The following is a 21,696-nucleotide window of genomic DNA, read 5'->3' as shown; positions in this document are numbered from 1 at the left end:
CTATATCTCATCAACAGTAACTTTTCAGCAGATCTTTCCTCTGGCACATACATCAGATTAGGTTCTTCCAGCTGCTGAAAGTTGCTGGAAGCAATTTGGCCTTGAGCAAATGCTCTCCTATATAGAAAGCAGGACAATTATTTATGATGTCATGTTTTTGTTGCAATAAGATCTATTGAAAATAAAGTGATATACATCATCACCTTTTTCCTCATAGTCTTCTGAGTGGTGATTCTTGTACTGAAAGCAGTACAGATAGATTTGATTTGTCAAGCTTTTTAACAAGTCAAATAATTAGATGACTAATTATTATTATTCTATGTTGTTTTCCCTATTATAACCCTCATTTTTCAGGCTATCTTCATTTTTCAGGCTATGTCAAAATTGTAAGGAAAAGATCTTGTTTGAACTTCTACAAATGATTAAAAGGCAAAATGTATTACTATGTTTTGTTTTGAATTTTACTATCTTTAAAACACTTATTACAGTTGAAGCAAAATGCTAATCTGAGGAAACAAAAATTCTAAGCAGTTAAAATAAATTTTGGCATCTGTAAATTATGAATGACTTGAAAGAAGTGACCCCTTTCTACTCTTTGAGTCTGTAACTGTAAATAAAATGATAGAGCATTATAGAATGATTGAGCAAGAATAGACATTAGAACATGCGTACAGAATTTTTAAACTTATATTAAATATTAGTTAGAAAGGACCTTAGAAGACACCTAATTTAATTTCCCAATAATTCCAAATACAAAATTGTTTAGAGGATATTAAAGAGGCTGTCCTGGCTGTACAGACTATTAAATAGTTACAATGTTTGCTTCTCACTGAAAGTTTTATTTGTTGGGTGATTGGATGGGTTTTTTGTTGTTGTTTTTGTTGTTTCAGTAAATGTTTTCTCTCATTTAGTAGTATTTAGGTTTACTTAGTTTTATTTCCTTTTATTTTTGGTGAGGTGGGTGGGGGAGAGCAGTCACTAATCTTATCTTACTTGGGGCAATGATTCAGTTTCCCGATGGAAGTGTATCATTGGTGGAATAATGGAATAAAATATTCCACTCTACTTATAGGGTCTTTGGTGTTCATCATTTGAGATAGGCTTACTCATAGTCAGTCCAATTTGGTTAGTTTAATGTGTGGTAAAATTGATCAAGCCAAAAAAAAAAAAAAAAAAAAAAAAAAGGAAGCTGAATGTATAGTGTAATTCTGCCAATTTCCAGAAGAAATTTAAAAGTGTCTTTTTCAGAGCTGTTTTCATTCTTTTGGGTGAGAGTCTTGCCACAAAAGTACCTTTGGCAGATTTTCAAGCCAATAAATCTAGTTCTGTCTAGAGAACCACATATTCAAAAAGAGTGAAATGAAAATCTGAAAAGGGGAGTCTTGTGAAAGAAATGTTATGTAGGTATTGTAATCATAATATTTCTCATTGTGGAAGAAAACTGATAGTCCAGCTCAGACACAGCATGAAATAATCTATACTCTATATCACATAGAATCATAAAGCTATAGATAGGGTAAATATTATGGAAGTTAAAAGTTATTCACAACTACTCAGTGATAGTGCATCGACCCAAATCCAAAATTTTCAATTTCTAAGTATAAGATGAGCATTAAACCTCAATGTATTTTTCAACTCATTTCTATCTATTTGGCTGGATTTTCTCTATACCTGATCTTAGCAATAAGCCTTTTAAAATACAGATATATGCTAATTGTACTAATGACCATTGGACAGGGGCTTAACACAAAGAATGGATGTATTTGCTAAAAAGCCCCAAAGAATCTTGACTATCAGTCTTTCTTATCCTCCCATCCTCCTACCATGTATATTCCATTGACAAGAATGAGCATTTTCAGATTGGAAATGTTTTTAGCTCTATGAATGTATGAATTAAGATTCTTCCAAATAAAAGATTTGCTTTCCAACAGTTTTCATGGGAAACGTTAGTGTCAGATTAGTATAGATAATTAAATATTATTCAAGATGAACCTGTATATTTTCCTAGATATTTATTGTATATAATATATACAAAGATCTGTCATACTGTTTGTTTGGCTATAGACTTGATGTCTATAAAAAATAGTGAGGCCAAAAAAATTTTTTCACCTTGTGACCAAACTGGTAATGAGTATATTTGAACTTGGCTAAACTGGTGCTTGAGGGACAGAACAGTAGTTTATTACTGGATTCATTCTTGAAACTTTTCCAATATGGCTTGGGTTGTCAGAATTTGCTGTCAGAACTTACATTCTACTGGCCTAGCCTTTAAGAAGCTAGAACTCACTTTAGGATGAGGCAATGGAGGACTTCAACAGAGAGCTCATGCTATACTAATCCTTAAATACTAAATTACCTTTGGCATTTCTTGTTGTGGGCAGAACATGTAAAGTCATTTACTAGACATTTAATAGCTATATCTTCTGACTCTAGCTGTGGAAATGCTTTGTAAGAATTGATGTGGTATACCATAAAATAGCATTGGACTGGGAGTCAGAAGACTTGGGTATGTGTGCCAGATGTGTCATTTACCGATGAGGTGGCAACTCATTGGGATACTTCATTTTTCTCTCTAAATATTATTTTCCCCATCTGTGAAAATCTGTGAGACTACTTTTACTACCTTCTTCAGAGGAGTTGTGGGCAAAATACTTAGTAAACCTTAGGACACAATGTAAATGTGACTATAGTGTCCTATATCCTGCTACAGCTAACTGTAATTATCTATCCGTGACACTTAACGCAACTGTGTACTGGAGTTATGGAATAAACTTGTATTCATCACTTGTATCATAAGAGGAACTGCCTACTACAGAAAGAAATGGAAGTCTTGACATTGATACTCTGAAGAAACAAAAAGTACAGATAAATACAAGGGCCAAAAGATGAGAGCTGAAAAGTTGTTTCTTGAAGAAGAAAGAGAGGTTAAATTTAATCTACTGAACCTGTTATGAAGCCTTTAATTTAAAAAAAAAAAAAGTTTATAGTCCTACATATAGGTAAAGCATTGGATGCTTAGTTGATGAAAACTCTTTCCTTCTTTTATTGCAGAACACATATGTAATTGCAGCATAGTTGGAAGCCTGGATGGGAATCGATGCAACCAAACCACAGGGCAATGTGAGTGTCTTCCAGGCTATAAAGGGCTTCACTGTGACTCCTGTGAGGAAAGCTTTTATCCAGCCAACACCAGTGTCCAAGGGCTCTGTCTTTCTTGTGGATGCAACCTCCATGGAGCCACCAGCCTAATTTGTAGCAGGTAAGCAGATGAAGGAGAAGGTGCTGATTTGGGGAAAGGAGTTTCTACTTTCCAGAGAAGTAAAGTCATTTGGAATAGACTTTGGCTGATTTCCCACATGGAGTCTTAATTATCACAGGGAAAAGGAAGTCTGTTTTGCATCCAACATAAAATAAAGCATTACCATTTAATCTACAATCCACTAAATTTGGTCAAAGTTTCCCCTTTTGTTATTGGTTTTCTCAACTACAAAATAATGTAATGACGGCTAACATTTAACATAACTAAAATGCTTTTGCATCTGTTATCTCATTTGTTCCTCATACCTCACCTATGAGTAGGTTAATGAAAATACTATTATCTTCATTTTATAGATTAAGAAATTAAAGTTCAGAAAAGTTAAGTGTTTTGCCCATGGACAAATAGCAGATTAGCAGATCTGGTTCAAGAAGATGACTCCTTTGATTTCCATTTACAGATAACCCAGAAAATAATTTTAATGTACTTCTTAGTTAAAATACAGTATGAATAAGATTCAAGATGCTGATTTAGAAGGCATGATGGAAGGAGCACTTTCTTTGAAGGCAGATAAAGACTTGGGTTCAGATTTTAACAATTTACCTTACTCTGGGCAAGTCACTTAATCTCTCTGAGCCAATTTCCTCATCTGTAAAATGGCAATAATAGCACTTACACTATTTTATCTATCTTGTTGCTATAAGGAAAATACTTTACTAAACTGTTCTGTAAATGTGAATTTATTTGTTAAAAAAAAAAAATAATGCAGGGGAATGCATTATATTGTTAAATTTAGCTTTTATTTCCTCTATTTCCTTGCCAGAAACTATACTTCTAACACTAACTAGCCACTTTTCAAATTCATGGTACAATGAGAATAACACTTGCCTAAAAATAAGGTGATCTGAATTCTAGTCTCAGCTTTACCAATAACTGGCTAAGTAACCTCAGGTAAGTGTCATTTCATCTCTCTGAGTATCACTCTTCTTGTCTGTTAAAATGAAAGAGCTGGACTAAATTTTCCCAGATGAAGGCAAATTCATTATCACTTTCCTAACAAAATTTCCTATCAAGGCAATAGTGTAGTCTTTGTATGTGGAAAACAGGGTCTGTCCATCACTTTCTAACTTGTTTGTTAAAATGCAGAGGTCATTAGCCCCAGTTGAAGCTAATTGTCATGCAAAAGGTAGTCAATCCCTGTAGAGTTGGAGTAGGATTGCAATGACTAGGCCTCCCTGAGTGTTTATGCATTTAGTGCTATGTAGGATTTTACTTTCAAAGAGTTTGCATTTCTATTGGATTACTCTTTTTTAGTTTGGAAATCATATTATACAAACACTGGATTATTTTGGAAAACAGGCCATACAGGAAACAAGAGGAGGGTATGATCTTTCTTCAGCTATATGAAGGGCTGACATATGGACAGGAGGGAATTTTTGTCCTGCTTAGCTCTAGATGACAGAAGTAGGAGCAAAGGTGGAAATTTTAAAAAGGCAAATTTTGGCTGAATGTGAGGGGAAACTTCCTAATAACTTTCTTTTTGTTTTTTATTTTTTTAATTTAAAAAAAGAATAAGAAAAACAGAAAAGGAATACAAATAAAATAAAATAAAACAAAATAATATGTCATGTGCCTAAAAGAACTTCAGAGAGGATTCAAAATATATAACAGCAAATTATCAGATCAAGAAAGAATATATATATAAAATGTTAGGAGAAGAAATTATATATTTGAATATCCATATTTTCTTTGCGTCCTTTAAATTGTCATTTTGTTTTCTGCTGCGCCTTATTTAGTTTATTCTTTTCTATAGTCCTATAGGATTTATATAATTTTAATTATAGCCTCAGTGTATTTGAATTGTTATTCTTGTTTCTTGCAAAACGTTCTCCTTTGATTTGGGAGTTTTGAAATTTGGCAATAATATTCCTGTGTGTTTTCTACAAAGGATCTTGTTGAGGTGGTGATAAGTGAATTTTTTCTATTTTTATTTTCCCTTCATTCTCTATCACTCCAGGACAGTTTTCTTGGATTATTTGCTTGGATTGTTTTCTGGATTATTGTGTCAAGGAGCCTTTTTTAGCCATAACTTTCAGACAATCCAGCTATTCTTATATTTTCTTTTCTTGATCTGTTCTCTGATGATTTATCATTTTTCTTATAATGTTCTATTTTCTCATTCTTTATGTTTTGTTATTTCTTGGTCTTTCATAGCTTCACTGGCTTCCTCTTGTCCAATTTTAAGTTTCAAAGAATTATTTTCATCTTTAGGACTCCATATCTCCTTTTCTAGTTGCTTAAATTTTTTTTCATAATCTTAAGAATTTTTCTTGGATGGTTTTAATTTATTTATTTTTTTTAGTTTTTCCTCAATATCTCTCATTTGATTTTTAAGTTCTTTTTTGAGTTCTTTTATAAATTCCCTCTGTGCAAGAAGCCATTTCATGTTACTCTTTGGGGTAGAAGCTTTTTTTTCTGAAGATGAATCCCAGTTGTTCTTGTCCCCACAGTAGGTTTCTATGGTGAGGTTCTTTCTTCTTTGCCAATTCACTTTTTTCTACTAAGAGCTGTTAGTGTAAGCACCTCTAATTGTGGGGTGAAGAGATGGTGCCTATGGCTTCACTTCAGCTCTCTCCTCTGACCAGGAATCTCAAAATCAAGAACTTCTCCCTCCTGCAAGTGCCAACAGCTAGCAGCATCCCTACCTTTCTGCCTCTGCACTCCCAGGTATGCTGGTTCCTTCTTGCTTAGGGTGTCTCAGCAGCACAGTTGGGCCTGACATTCCTAATCATTTAAGGTTCTCTCAGTATTCCCACGCTCAGACCCAAATTCCACAAATAGTTTAGGAAGAAAAGTCTCTGTGGTTCCTGCTGAAGCTCCAGTCACACCCAGTTAGCCCAGGGAATCTCCATTTGGTATTTCTGCTGAACTACCAGGAGGAATTTGCACTTCACATAGGTTAATCCTGACCTGGGTCTTTCTTCAGATCTTGTTAGATTGTACCAGGAGGACCCCATTCTGCTTCAATCTTCTTGATTTTTCACCAAGTCTGTGCTTGCCGTGAGGTGCAAATTTGTTCTATTTATGGGAGAAATGTGGAGAACTTGAAACTTAGCAACCTACTCTGCCATCTTCCCAGAATCCTCCCCCTAATAGTTTTCAAAAAATGAAAAGCAAGGAGTCTGCATGACTCCTTGTTGACAAGGCTATAGAGAGGAATCTTACTTAGGTATTGTTTGGATAAGATATGACCTTTGAAATCTATTCCAACTCTGAGAGATAACTATTACTAGCCACATTTTGTAGATCATGAAAATGAAGTTCAGAGAGCTCCCTGTCACACAGATGGTAAACTGAAACATGGGCCTTCATTATCTGTTGGCTCTTTCTACTTGACCATGCAATCACAAAACAAACAGACTAAAATGGGAACATGGATATAATACAACTGGCATCAAACTACTATAATGTAGCTTCCTTTTCTCGGTCTTCTATTTGCTGCTTCCTTCATCATGATTAAAAAACTAGCTCCTCTGAGAAAGACAATTAAGCCACTGATTCCTAACTTCAAAAGTTCCATTGTCATATATGTGGCTTTGTGATGACTTCTCTGAACTTCTCTAAAAGAAATCACTGAAAAGAAATCTGCTGTTTCAAAAGCTCAAGGTCTTTATAAGTCTTTTGTTATATGTGGTTAACATACTATTAGAGTTTCAGGAAACTTGCTCATTAGTGGTTTAGCATTTTCCGCTGATTTAAATAATAAACAGGCTTTCCCATGAAGTTTGAAGCATAGTTTATCCTAAGCTATAATCCTAAGAGGGGCAGCTAGGTTGGGTCTGGGTCAGGAAGCCTCATCTTCAAATGCAGCCTCAGATACTTGCTAGCTATGTGATTCTGTGCAAGATGGTTCACCTGAGTTTCCTCATCTGTAAAGTGAGCTGAAAAAGAAAATGGCATGTGGGAAAATTAAAAACATTAATATACTGTTGGTAAAGTTGTATACTAATTCAACTATTCTGGAGAGCAATTTCTCTCTGCTTCACCCTTCATAAATCCATTCTTTTGTTTTCATCGAGACCTATAAATCCTTTTATCACTCAGGAATTTTTCAGGCTACTCCCCCACCCCCTTCCTTTTTCTCCAATAACTTGCCACTCTTGTCTTCTCACTGTTCATCTTTTGCTAAACTTTTAATTATGTGATTTTATTCTGAGGCATATATAGTTTATACTCTTAAATAAACTGGTGCTCAAATTCATGCTGACTGAGATGATGTTGATAAAATACTTACCAAGCTTACATACCACTTTAATTGCACTTTGCTGTAAAATACAGAAATGATTTGTATCTAGGATTCTTAGTCATATTTTACTCACTACTATGGAATAACAGCTATTTGTGTTAAGTTTTTATTTAGTAATCCTTGAAGATGTTATTAAAATTTTTAGATGGACTGACTTGAAATAAGGCCATAAAGGTGGATTACAGAAACTGGGACTTAAAATCTACTATGTGGAAGAGACATCAGACATGTTCTTTGTGTCTTCAAAAGGCAAAATGAAAGGAAGTTAAAGGAATCAGGTAGCTTAGAGCTGTCCAAAAGTGAAATGGTCTGCTTGATGAAATAATATTCAAGAAGAAGCTGAATTAATTTTTCACAAATGTCATGGAATTGTTTCAGGTAATCAGGAAAAGACTTTGAGTAGATCATTTCTCAGGTATAATTAAACTCCAACATTCATTGAAAATTACTTGATCACTAAAAACAAATATTAACATTTGAATAGGCTTTCTAAAAGATATTGTTTACCAATCCTAGCACATCCCACTCTTTTTTTTAGGAAAGTAAATGCAAAGACATACCAGTTAACTATGTTATCATTCTTTAAAAAAAGAAAGTTCTATGTCCAAAGGGCTATAAAACAGTACATATCCTTTGTTCCAGCTGAGTCACTACTGGATCTATATACCAAAGAGATCATATAACAGGAAGAAGAACCCAAATATACAAAAAATATTTGTAGCAATTCTGTAGTGGCAAGGAATTGGAAATTGAGTAGATGCCCTTAAGTTGGGGAATGGCTGAATAAGTTATAGCATATGAATGCAATGGAATATTATTGTTCTATAAGAAATGATGAATAGGCTGATTTCAGAAAATCCTGGAAATACTTACATGAACTAATGCAAAGTGAAGTGAGCAGAACCAGGAAAACATTGTACACAGTAACAGCTAGATTATGTGATTATCAATAATGATAGATTTAGCTCTTCTCAGCAATGTGGTGATTCAAAAGACTTAGGACAGAAAATGCCATCTGCATCCAGAAGAGAACTAAGAAGACTGAATATGGATCAAAGCTTAGTATTTTTATTTTTTTGTTTGTTTGCTTTTTTCTTTCTCAAGATTTTCTTCCTTTCTTCTAGCCTGATTTTTCTTGCACAGTATGACAAATATGGAAATATGTTTAGAAAGATTGTGTATTTCAGACTATATTGGATTGCTTGCTATTTGGGGAGGAAGGTGGAGGAAAAAAGAGGGAGAAAAAATTTGGAACACAAAATATTACAGAAATGAATGTTGAAAACTATCTTTACATGTATTTAGAAAAATAAAATACTGTTGAGGGGAAAAATTTTTTTTTACAGTTTTACAGTATACCCAATTTTCAATTTATATAATATACTGATATTTCAATATGGAGGTTTAGTTTTTTAAAAACATCTACTTAAACTATAGACAAAATAGCATCCTCCTTTAATTTCATTTGGGTAAAAGAAAATATGCAATGTCTTGTGGTATGTCAAGCCAGGCATAGTATAAGGGATAATGGACTAGGAGATGAGAGATCAAGAGTTGTACTCCTAGCTGCAACTTGAGGCAAATAATTGATTTCACCTCTCCTTTTCTGTTACCATGTAAAATTAGTAGTTTGGAGTAAGTGACCCTGAAATTCCTTCTAACATTTAAAATTCTCCATCCTAAGGCTTCTTCCAATTTGAGCCTATCCTATTTGAGGCAAAATTGGACTAAACTTGTAGCTTAAGATTCCAATTAAGGTAAATAGCATAATTTGGTTTTGTTATGAAAAAAAAGCAGTGGGTTTCATGATTGAGCTTAAATGATAAATGGTGAAACATCCAAAAAGTCCGTATATTTTAATACATTCTGTCATAAGGCACTTTCTCCTTTATAGTGCATAATCTTTCCACTCATTCTACCAGTTATTAACTAGGTATTTGCTACAGCCATTTGAATAGAGGAAGAGGAAAACTCTTTCAAATATGACATTGATCTTGTGAACATTAGTCTGACATATTATGATTATAATCATCACTCCTACTCTTTTGTAGTATTATAAATAAATTATATATATATTTATTGTGGACTCCTTTAATTCAGTTTACTAACTGTTCCTGGTGCAGTAATTTTGGAAATTAAAATTTTTTTTGCCTATTCTATTCTTCCTTGCTTATTCTAAAATATTGTTTTTTTTTTAAACCAGTAATTTTAGCTATCATCCTTTCTCTAAATAACATTAATAAAATATAGTCAGTATCATAATATTGATTCATCCAACTTCATTGAATGAGTCAGTGAAAAAAGCATTTAATTGCTATTTGCTAAGGACTGCTGAGCATAAAGAATACAAGTTCAAAAAAACAGACAATGTCAGGGAATTTAGGTTCTAGTGGGATGACAGTACCCCAAGAATCATCAGGGAAGGGGCTTTTTGTATAGTTAAAAAGATGATGAATTTGAATGGATTGATACATTTCATCTATAAGTAATACCACATTAAGAGAAGAAATGAAGACAGTATTTCAATGGAGGAGATGATTGGAGAATCAGGAGTGAAGTAAAGCATAGTTGAGGCTTTTTCTCAAATTAGGATCTGAGCAAAACTATTTACTATTCAGGAGAGTGAGATCTTAGGGTGGAAGTTTCTCCAAGATGGCAAAGCTGGCTAAAATGGCTAAGGAGGATATGTTTGGAATGTCAGAAATGAAGTATACTCACCCTGTCTTCTGCCAGATAATCTTGGGGGCATAAGGGAAAAGTGAACATGGCAATTCTCTTAAGCCTGTAAGGGCAGGGTAGGTTAGCACTTTTCCCTTGATATAAAAAGATTCTTGGAGTAGTCTCCATTGCTGTGTTAATAAGACTCTGCTTTATTTTCTGTAGAGTGTATAATCTCTGTTTCCACAGTGAGAAGTAGTTGTATACTTGGAAAACCCCAGAGAATAAGTAGCAAAATTAAGACAATAGCTTCAGCATTATTGAATATAAAAATAAATCACAAAAATCTATACAGTACTAATAAAAAACAGGAACACTACCCAAAAATAATCCATTAAAAGTATCTACAAAATGCATAAATTACCTATGTTAGCCTACCAGAACATACAAGTTTATATAAATAAATTATATTATATAAACTATTATAAATAAATAAATGATATTATTATGAAATAAAAGGAATCAAATAGTTGGAGAGCACTTTACCTTTTGTGGTTGGTTATACCATTATGATAATAATAACATTGTTAAGCCAGAAGCAGTTCAACATAGTGGGAAAAGTATTGAATTTGGATTTAAGTCCCACCTGTGCCACCTTGGGCAAATCACTTAACTTCTCTGGACCTCCATTTTTCTAATTAGTAGAATCAGGGATTTTGGAGTATATGTTCTGTACAACTCCTTCCAATTCTGATAGAGTGTAGATTTAGAGCTGTCATCAAATTTTAGATACTGTCTTAGAAGTAAACAAAATAAAATTTGAAAAAAAATGCTTTAGAACTCAAGGGAATTAGAGAACAAAAATATTAATTTTAAAGAAGGCATAACATTATGAATAGTTACTACCTATACTAAAATAAGCTCAAAATATGTAAACTAATTTCCATGGTTCTTAGGGTACAGTGGCAAAGCACATACTGATGTCGTTTTAATATAGTTTTCACTGATAAAAATAACCATATCTTTTGTCTAACCATTTGTTAGCACCAAAGACTGGTAGCAAGAATGTTCATTTCTGGATCTTCAGTAACTATGGCTTTAGCAGCTTCAGGAGCAATAGAGAGATTATATCTCCACAGAAGTTGTTTCCCAGAATAGTGGCTCCAAGCACTACATTGGAAGCTTATTCCCATAGATTTGGAGTTCAACATTGGGCTGCCTCTATCAGTGGCATTTGGCCAGGATGATAGTGGTAGTTTGATTGGCCCAACATATACTGCTCCTTGACTCTCCTTTGGGGTGTCTTGCTATTTCAAACATCAGATATAATTTCACTTTTACCTCTCTTCAATATGAATCTTTTCTATAATGTCTCAGGAGGTGACCATCTACCCTACTTTTTTCTTGAAGATCTTTTAGTGATAAGAGCTTAGTATCTACTTTGTCTATTTATTTAATTTTTGGATGGCTTTATCTGTTGGGAAATTTTTCCTTTTATATGCCCAAATCATCCTCCCTATAGTAGTTTTTATCATTTATTTATTTATTATTTTGATTTTTTGGTCTTAGTTCTGCCTTAAGAAGTTGAACTGAACAAGTTTAATCTTTTTTTCATACAGTAATCCTTCAGGCATTTGAAAATGCCCTAATTCAAAAAACTTTTAAAACTTTAAGAAACTAGTAGGAAAGGTGGGCCTTAAACTCCAAATTTCCTGGTTCTAAATCCAAATTTCATATGAGAAACTAGTTTGATTTTCAAATATTAAACCATCATGAAATATCCTAGGAACCATTAGTTTTATAAATACAGTATTTTAAAGAAATTTTTAGTATATATAGAATAGTCATATCAGAGAATGGGTTTTTTCCTCATTTGGTGGTCATAATGGAATGAATTACTCTTTAAATAAAGTTCCATAAGCTTTATGTTTGAGCCTTATAGGACTGAAGCAGTTATACCTTTTTATGGGAAACCAGAGGAAAACTTAGGCCAAATGTTTCAATGTTACAGTTCAGACCCTGAATTAGTTGGAGGGCTCAACAGTGTTTTTGGTCTGCTTTACCCTTTAGGTAGCATATTTCATGTCCTGAAAAATACAGCTGCCTTGGAAAAAGGAGTGCTGATTAGATTTTCTAATGTAAGGGTTTCTCTGTAGAACAAGGATCCTTCTGTTCTAGCCTGAGCCTACCAATATCAGTTTTAGAGGTTCCCTTCGAAACTGCAAATAAAAACAATACCAGAAATAGGCTAAGAGTTTGCAGTTCTCTATTCTGAGCGTCAAGAACTTCATAATGATTAGAACTGTCCCAAAATAGAATGAATTGCTTCATTAAGCAGAGAGTTTACTGTGATTAGACGACTTCATGAAGATATTAAGTGAAAATTTGTCAATAATATCATAGAAGAGATTTACATGTCAAGTAGAAGCTTAAAATAAAATGAAATATAAAATCCTGTGATTTTTATCAATCATGAAGCACTTATTAAGTGCTTCCTATATGTTAGGCTCATCTTTTAATGGGGGAGAAAGCATTTAAACAACTTTAGAAAAGAAATACAATATAAACAGGAGGGCATGGCAAAGAGAAGAAACTGGCAGTGGTGAGGAAAAGGGAAAGGCCTCTAACAGGAGTTTGAATTTAAGCTGAGACTTGAAAAAAGCCTGATAATAAAGTTGAAAAGGGAGCGTATCCTAAATGGCAAGGGAGACATCAAGTGACAAAACAGAGTAAGAAAATGGAGTTTTGTGTCAAAGGAGCAGCAAAACTAGTGTCACTGTCTCATTTAGTCAGTGGAGGGAAATATAAAAAGACTGGAAAGGTTGCAATGTCTTTAAAGGTTGTAAAGGGCTTTTAGAAGACAAACTGATGATTGTGGAGGTAAGAGGGAGCCACCAGAACTTTTGAGTGTGTGTATGGGATGTGGTGAGGGGAGGGAGATATTACATGGTCAAACGTATACTTCAAGAAAGTAATTTTGCTAGATGAGTGAAAGATGAATTGCAGTGCAGGAGAGCAATCATAACTAATCCAGTTGTGCAGGAAGGAGAGGATGAAAGTCTGAATCAGCTCAGTGGCTATGTGAATAGAGAAGGCATTCCCAATATGTATGTATGTGTGTGTGTGTATACATGTGTGTGTTTGCCCATGTCAGCTCTACTTTATAACTTATCTTCAGTCCTGCTGTTCAAGTCTCTCCCCACTCCTGTTCATTCTACATTCAGCTGCCAGAATGATTTTTACTAAAGTGCAAGACTGACCATGTCATTATTCTACTCAATAAACTTCAGTGGCTTCCTATTATCTCTAAGATCAAATAAGAAATCTTCTTTTTGATACTTGAAGTTCTTCATAAATTGACTCCACCTCACCCTAATCTTCTCTATTTCCTTACCCTTTACTCCCTGCCACATACACTTCAATCCAGTGACATTGGTCTCCTTGTTGCATTCCATCTCTTGGTGTTGGGCATTTTCTCAGGCTGTTCCCCTTCTCTGGAATGTTCCTCATGTCTGCCTGCTAACTTCCCTGGCTTCCTTCAAGTCCCAAATAAAACTACTTTCTGTAAGAATTCTTCTTTTATTTCCTATTTATCCTGCATGTAGCTTATTTGTTTGCTTGCTTTCTTCATTAGTTTGTAAGTTCCTTATATCCTCAGCACTTAGCACAATGCCTGGCACATAGTAGGAACTTTTTAAGTGTTTATTTAATGACTGAGAAATGTTATAAAGGAGGTAGAACTAGTAGGGCTCGGTAACATTGGATTTATGGAGTGAGTGCAGTAAAGGAGCCCAGGATGACACCAAGGTTAGGAGCTTCAGTGATTGAAAGAGTGCTAGTGCCCTAGATACTATAATAAGGAAATTAAGAAGGAAAGACAGTGAGTTGTTTTGAGACATGTTAAGTTGGAGATGCTTACAGGACATCCATTTTGAGGGAGATGTCTAAGAGGTTGTTGGTAATGTGTATGGAACAATGTCCTTTAAAATATGATCCCTTCCTACCTTTTTGCTCTTTATCCATTTTATTTCCTCTTCCACACACTACCTCCCTGTAACCCAGCTACAGCAGACTTTGTGCTCTTCTTCACACATAATGCTACATCTCTCAACTTGGTGCTTTTGCACTGGCTATTATTCCCTGTGCTTGGGAGTTCTCTCCTCAGTAGTGCTTCCTGGTGGGGACATTTCCAGGTATTTGTTTTCCTCACACCCTAATCTCATTTCTTTAAGATAGTTCTTTGGTTATGTTGCACAGTTTCACTTTTATGCATAACATAATGTATTATATAATGTGTATGTTTTTATGCACACACATACATATACTATGTGCATATGTATAATATGTATGCATATGTGTATATAGTAATTTATATCTTGTCTCCTTTACAATGTGAACCCCTTGATAGTAGGGATCATGTTTCTTGCTTTTCTTTGTAGCCCCAGATTTTAACATAGTGTCTAAGATAGAGTAAGTACTTAATTAATGCTTGTTGAATGCTAAATAAAGTAATAAATGAAGTCATTTCATAAGTATTTACTATGGTTCAGGCAACTGAGCTCTAAATATTAAAAAATATAAAAATATACAAAAAATTAAGATAAATTATCTACCCATAGGGAATTTCTGATCTAATAGGGAGAAGACACCACATATAGGGAAATGGTTTTCAAGGAAGAGAATCAAAAAGTGCCTTTCTGGGAATTTGAGGAAATCTAGGGCATCAGAGGGATTTTTGGTTAGATAATGTAGTCCAGTTGGTTAACATAGCCTTTCTAGAAGCAATGAGAGTATTGATTTGCTTACTATTCCTAGGCAAGAGATGAAAAGTGAGGGTTGGGAAAGGGAAGAGGCTATTGGTGTTAGATAGCTTGGCCTTAGGGCAAGAGTTCTAGAGCTGAGTGGATTGATTTTTCCAGGAACCAGTGACACAGATCCTAGAAGTCCAATATAGATGCCAGTCCAGGTAGAGAGAAGTATGGCATCAGAGGCAGATTAGATGGCAAGATGATTTTAAGATTATCAAAGCAGATTAACAGAGATTAGATGATTTACAGAATTTGAGCTGGAAGGACCTTAGTTATTATCTAGTCCCTTATTCTAGGGATCAAAAGAAGTAATATGCCCAAGGTGATATGGTTAAAAAATTAATGACTGTATTTTGAGGATTGGTAATACATTTATAAAATATTATAAATTTCCAAGTATTATACATGCATTATCTCTTGACATTTTTTTTGACAGCTTATGTCTATCATGAGTTTTTCAAATGTTTTTCCCAACTTTTCTAATACAAAGTGATCTGATGTTTCATATGAACTATATAAAATTATTTCTCACTTTCTGTGTGTGTGTGTGTATGTATATATATATATATATATATATATATATATATATATATATATATATATATATATATATATGTGGCATTTGGCATTAAGTGACTTGCCCAGGGTCACGCAGCTAGTAAGTATTAAGTTTCTAAGCCAGATTTGAACTCAGATCCTCCTGAATCCAGGGCTGGTGCCATCTAACTTCCCCTGTTCTTTGTATATGAACTACATAAAGTCTTTTCTTACATCTCCCTCTAATCTCTTTCTTTTCTGTCCCTTCCCTATCCTCTTCTTGTGTTTTTTCTAATAATTTCTGGGGTGTTTATTCCACAGCATATTTTACAAACTATATTTTCAGATACTGAAAGAGGACTTGGTTTTGACATTCTTCTGCCATGTACCATAAGTGTCCTGAAGTTTACATCTAAAATCATAAACTGAAAAAAATCTATATATGTATATAGTGAAAACCAGTGCCTGGTTTTATATAACAACTGAGCAGAACTTGTAGTATTTCATCACAATTGAACTAATGAACTGTCAGCTATATTTCTCTAGGGACAAATTTATTTTTTATGGACTACTGTTGACAAGCAAACTGTAATCTGTGAGCAACATTTAAAGAATCAAGTGCTGATAAGAGACATATTGTAATGACACTTCTAAAGTTCAGCTGATTTTATTAAATACTTATTAAAATAAATTCACCTTATTTTATTCTGTGACCTGTTAATTTTTAATTGTGTAATAAGCTCCCATCAAAGGTAAGTGTTGAACTTATACACTAATATGCTGAATAATATGAGTAATTCAAGGCTTTGATTTTTTTTCTCTAAATTGCATTATTAGTTCAATAATAAAGTCAAAATAGTGAAATAGGATACTGGACTGGATGTTGAGATTTCCATTCTAGTCCCAGTTTTATCAATAACTTGAGGTTGTGAAGTAGTTACTTCCTTTCTTCTGACCTTCACTTTTCCAAATCTCTAAGTGTATTATACCAGAGAAACACCATCATCATTATTACTCATTTAATTAGCTTAAATAAGAAGCATTTCAAGATACTAAGTTCAGTATATACCAAAAATTCTATTCCCTATTACCTAATCTCTTCTGGCAAAAGAGAATGAGCAGTTAGGTGGTACTGTGGATAGATTTGTAAGTACAATATTATGTTGGGGAATTTTTAAGTATAATAGAGTACCAGGCATCGAGTCAGAAATATCTCCAGACACTTATTATTTGATGCTGAAGGCATTTAACCTGATTACCCAACTTTTCTCAACTATAAAATGAGGATAATAATAAAATCTACTTCCTATAGTTCTTATGATAAAATGTTTGCAAAGCATTTTAGCACAGTGTCTGGCACATAGAGAGTGTTTAATAAATGCTTGTCTTCCCCACTTCTACCCTTTCTTCCCCCTTCTAAATTGTTTATTCAAAGGTCAGTAATTTAGCTTTCAACAATGGTGTAATACCTAAACACCCAGGACAACCATAAGGTTCCTTAATGAGATATTTTACTTCTTCCCTGACTGAGATTTGGAATTCCTGTCTTTTGGAGAAAGAGCATTCTGATACAGTCCTTTGAAAAGAGTTGAAAAAGATAACTAAAACATTCCCCTGGTGTTCAGAGAGTACTTCATTAAAACTGGTTAAAGTTATGTTAAGTATGGATCATTTGAAAATAGCATAACAAAATAGAAACTGACATGATCAAAAATCCACCAGGAAATGCTCCCAGATATATCAGAGATTTGCTTAAAAACCCACACAACAAGCATATTGTATTAATGATGGTAATAAGCTTAATTTACTAAATTATTTTAATAAAGATTATAAAATGCAGAATATAGTATTTAACTAACTTCAAGTTTTAGTTTTGTCTAATGGTTACACAACTGGAAGGAATCATCTATCTCAAGTCCTCGCAAACTAATATTATTAAAATTACAGAGTGCTTAAAAGGTTTTAGCCTTCTACCATCATAGAATGTTTGGGCTGAAATGAACCTTGGAATAGAGGATGTTATAACTGTAGAGGACCTTAGAGAATATCCAGCAGTTTCCTCATTTTACCATGAAGAAAGTAGCTCAAAGATGGGTCATACAGGGAATTAGTTACTATACATATTGACTGACAGTCTCATATTCATTCCATCTTCATAAAGGTTCCTTAACACTTCTGATGAAGATTTTAGAAAACCCACTGCCCAAGAGGGTAAGCTGAAGCAAGCTCATTTATATTCATACTCATTATAAAATACATTAGTAACTACCTACCCTAGTTGACAGTCACTTAATCATAACACAGTCAGAGTTCCATTCCCACAGTTGGGTATGCCCTTTGTAATTCTGCCCTGGACACTCAACTGACTGATTCAAGGGGCATCCTTCTCCTTTGAGAGCCTGCCCTTTTCAGTAGCTGCCTAGAAAAGGAAAAATGCACACAGAGGCTGATAAACTAGTTGAACAGTCTGGATACCACCCTTCACTTTTTTCCTGGGTAAATTTAAAATAACAGGAAAAGGATTTTTTTTTTTTAAAGGACCCTGGGCTGGAGAGGGGAGGGGGGAGGGAATGGAGACTGTTCGTTGTAAAGCTGCATTGGTAGTGCTTTCTCAACATGTTACTCATGGCCCAGGGCCAAGTTCTGCATGTGTAAGAATTAAATCACTCAGCAAATAGAAAGCTTTGCCTGTGGTCACTTCTTTTATGGAATAAAGCCTTTACAACACCCCTTTTCATGCTCTGCCTCTATTAGAGACTGTTGAACACTCCTCGAAGCAAAGGTCAGTGATATAAATGCAATGAAGCCACAAAAAAAGTCCTGTTAACAGACCAATTGTGCTCATAAAAATCCACAAGCTTGAAATAAAAGGCCTACAGTTTCATACTTGCAGAAGGAAGATTAAATTGGATCTTGATGAGGAGGCAGAAATTTTAAAAATGGAGATTAAGAAACAAAAGATAGAATCTGTTCTTTGGATGTTGCTCATTGAAGACTCTGGCCATGATTTGATGATTAGCTTATATGACTTTAGCTGCTTAATATAAGTGTGTATAGATTAAAAAAAAAAATACTTTGATCACTGAATCATTGAAAAATATAAAATGCATTCAATTTATGTATTATCAATTATTTAGGAGCTAATTATTCTATTTTAGTATAATTCAGATCCTTTGTTTGACCTTCCATAATCATAAATCATCAATATTGGAAAGAATCTTAGAGATTATCCCCTGGTTTTGATGTCCTGGAAGAATCCTGGTTAGAAAACCCAAATTCAAACCTTGTTTTTGCAACTTATTAGTTGTGTAATCCAAGGCATTTTACCCCTCATTGGGCTTCATTATGAAATAAGGTAAAATGCATTTTGAAGGCCCTTTAAGTTTTAACTTTGTTTTCTTTATGATTTCTAAGGCCTTTTTAAACTCTGGAATCTAGAATGTTCTGATTCTAACTGTTGATTCTCTAAGATGATTTGAAGATCCTGGTTAGTATGATCAAGGAAATAGAAAATGTATTTACTAGTATAATTCTTGTGTTTTTATTAGAACAATCATTTACATGGTTTCCATAGGATAGTTAGGTTCAGGTTTCTTATTAAAATGATTATCAAAGTTAACTTTAGCCTTATTTTCATCATCTTTAAATTAGGCATAATATTTGTAATATCAACTTCATAGAGTTATTGTGGAGAAAAATGCATTGTGAATTATGAAGTGCTTTATAAAGCTCTGCCACTACCTGACTCTTTTAATGTGGACAAATCATTTTATGAATTATGAAGTGCTCTGTAAAGCTTTGTTGCTACCTAACTAATGTGGGCAAATAATTTTTGTTTCTAGGATTCTTTTTTTCCTTTCTAAAAGTAATGAGTTTAGGATAGATAGTCTCTGAGTTTCTTACTCTTTTAACGGTTTATGTCATAAGATCTCTTCTGATATTCCATAATTTTTGGAGCACAAATCCTCTCTACAATCATCCCTTATTTTAACCATAATTAAGATAATATATCTACGCAAGGGACACAAATTCTAAGCAACTTTGGTATTTAGGAAAGTACACAGAACCAAATATCATTTAGCAGTATTTTAATTTTATATTCTTGCTTCTGTGATTTTATAAAAAATATTTTTTCTTTAGAGCCTTGCTCTCCCTAAAAGAGAATTTAATTGCATGAATTGACATTTTGGTGTCAGTTCTGCTTTGAATATTGCCCTCTCCACTAGCACAACACATACTTTAGAAATCATTTTGCAATCAGTAAAGCTTCTTTGGTTGAAAAAAAGGGTAGCTTTATCATTGAAAACATTGGGCCTTTGTGCTAAACATTCTTTGCTCTTTTGAGAGTGAGTAGCCTAAAACATATTTAGAGGGAATCCATCTATTGACTGAAATTCTTCATGTTCTGAAAGAACATGCCGTAATATCAAAGATGGCTTTTAATAACTGATCTTGATAGAATGAAATAATTTTTAAAATGTTCACTTGAACACTAAAAGTTAACTTGGATAAAACTTTTGTCATTGTCTCTTGACAGCCATAATATATACATCAAAGCTATATATCAACTATCCTTTGATTGAATGTACTACATTATGTCCAAAGCTATTTTGAGAGAATAGGTATGAATAGATAAAAAAAACAAATCCTAAACACTGATCTCTTGAATAGCTCTTACTCTGTCACATTTTTCTACTGAAGTTCATCAATAACAAGATGTAAAAGATTCCCTTAATGAAAGACTAAATTTCAATACAAATTGCTTCCAACTTCTGAAAGTTTGTTCTGACACATTGATTTTAAGTTGGTTGCTGCATAACTACTCAGGCCAGTCCACAAAGGACCATTTAGTCCATCTTATAACTAAAAGAATTCATATACTATGTAAAGTTCTTTGCAAACTTGAAAATATTCAACAAATACAGATATGGAATGAATTTGTGATTTCATCACTGTATGGAGCTTCTGGTGAGAGAATTTCTCTACCAATTCATGTCGAGAAAATCATTTCTAGTCATATGAAAAAATATGAAAAGATTGTGAGTCTAAATTTAGGAGTTTAAATCTCCTTGTATGCCCGAGAAAGTTACAAGAACTGATAACTCTTGAACCCATGCTTAAAACCCATGGCTTTCTCACTTTTAAAGGATTATAGTCATCCATTGGTCTTAAGAACCAAAAATTTTGGTGCAATTCTGGAACTTATAATATAATCTTAGAGAGTTATCCACAACATGAAAAGGTTATGTAATTTCCCAGGTCTATAACTATACAGTCAGAAACAAAAATTGAAACCAAAGGATCTGAATCTCATAGCCATATCTTATGTGATGCTGATCCACTATGTGAGCATACTGTCTCACTTTGCTAGGTAATTTTCAGTTATTGTTTTTGTTGTTTTCATTATTTTTCTTTCTAAGTAAAAATTTCATGTCTCTTTGAAGTGTGATCTTGAACTTATGATAAGCCAGAATCCTATTAAAGCTCTTACAAGTCCTGAATCCTTTGAGCCCAAATCCCCAAAATTTAACTTCTCTATATCCTAAAGAAGAGAAAAATATTAACGATTGAGAACTAAACAAATTTCATGATAGCATAATGGATTAATATTTTCAGTTCATATGCTAAATGGTTAGTATTCTTATAAATTTGAGTCAGTTCTCTATTTTAGAAATGAGACCTTTATCAGAACCCTTGAATGTAAAGATTTTCCCCCAGTTTTCTGTTTCCCTTCTAATCTTGTCTTCACTGGTTTTGATTTAATAAAACTTCTAATTTAATATAATCAAAAATATCTCTCTTACATTTTATAATGCATTCTAGTTTTTCTTTGGTCATAAATTCCTTTCTTGTCCACAGATCTGAGAGGTAGACTATTCTTTGTTCTTCTGATTTACTTATAATGTTATTCTTTATGTCTAAATCATAAACTCATTTCAACCTTATCTTGGTATAGGATTTTAGGTGTTGTTCAATGCCTAATTTCTGCCATACAATTTTCCCAGGAATTTTTATTAAGTAGTGAGTGCTTATCTCATAAGCTGGGGTCTTTGGGTTTATCAAATACTAGGTTACTATAGATATTGATTATTGTATCTTGTGAACCTAACCTATTTCACTGATCATTCTAT

At 33.6% G+C, this 21,696-nt stretch overlaps 1 protein-coding gene across 1 annotated transcript in view; it reads left to right on the top strand.

Annotated features, from left to right (window-relative positions):
* MEGF9 (multiple EGF like domains 9) overlaps nt 1-21,696 on the top strand; it is a 108,752-nt gene that overhangs the window by 59,165 nt on the left and 27,891 nt on the right. Inside the window, exon 2 of the mRNA XM_051979532.1 lies at nt 3,052-3,259. Within this exon, the coding sequence (XP_051835492.1) occupies nt 3,052-3,259 (208 nt within the window). The remainder of the gene's footprint in view (nt 1-3,051; nt 3,260-21,696) is intronic.

The sequence above is a fragment of the Antechinus flavipes genome, chromosome 2 (genome assembly GCF_016432865.1).
Source record: "Antechinus flavipes isolate AdamAnt ecotype Samford, QLD, Australia chromosome 2, AdamAnt_v2, whole genome shotgun sequence".
Classification (NCBI taxonomy): Eukaryota; Metazoa; Chordata; class Mammalia; order Dasyuromorphia; family Dasyuridae; genus Antechinus; species Antechinus flavipes.
This window is presented reverse-complemented; position numbering and strand designations above follow the sequence as displayed.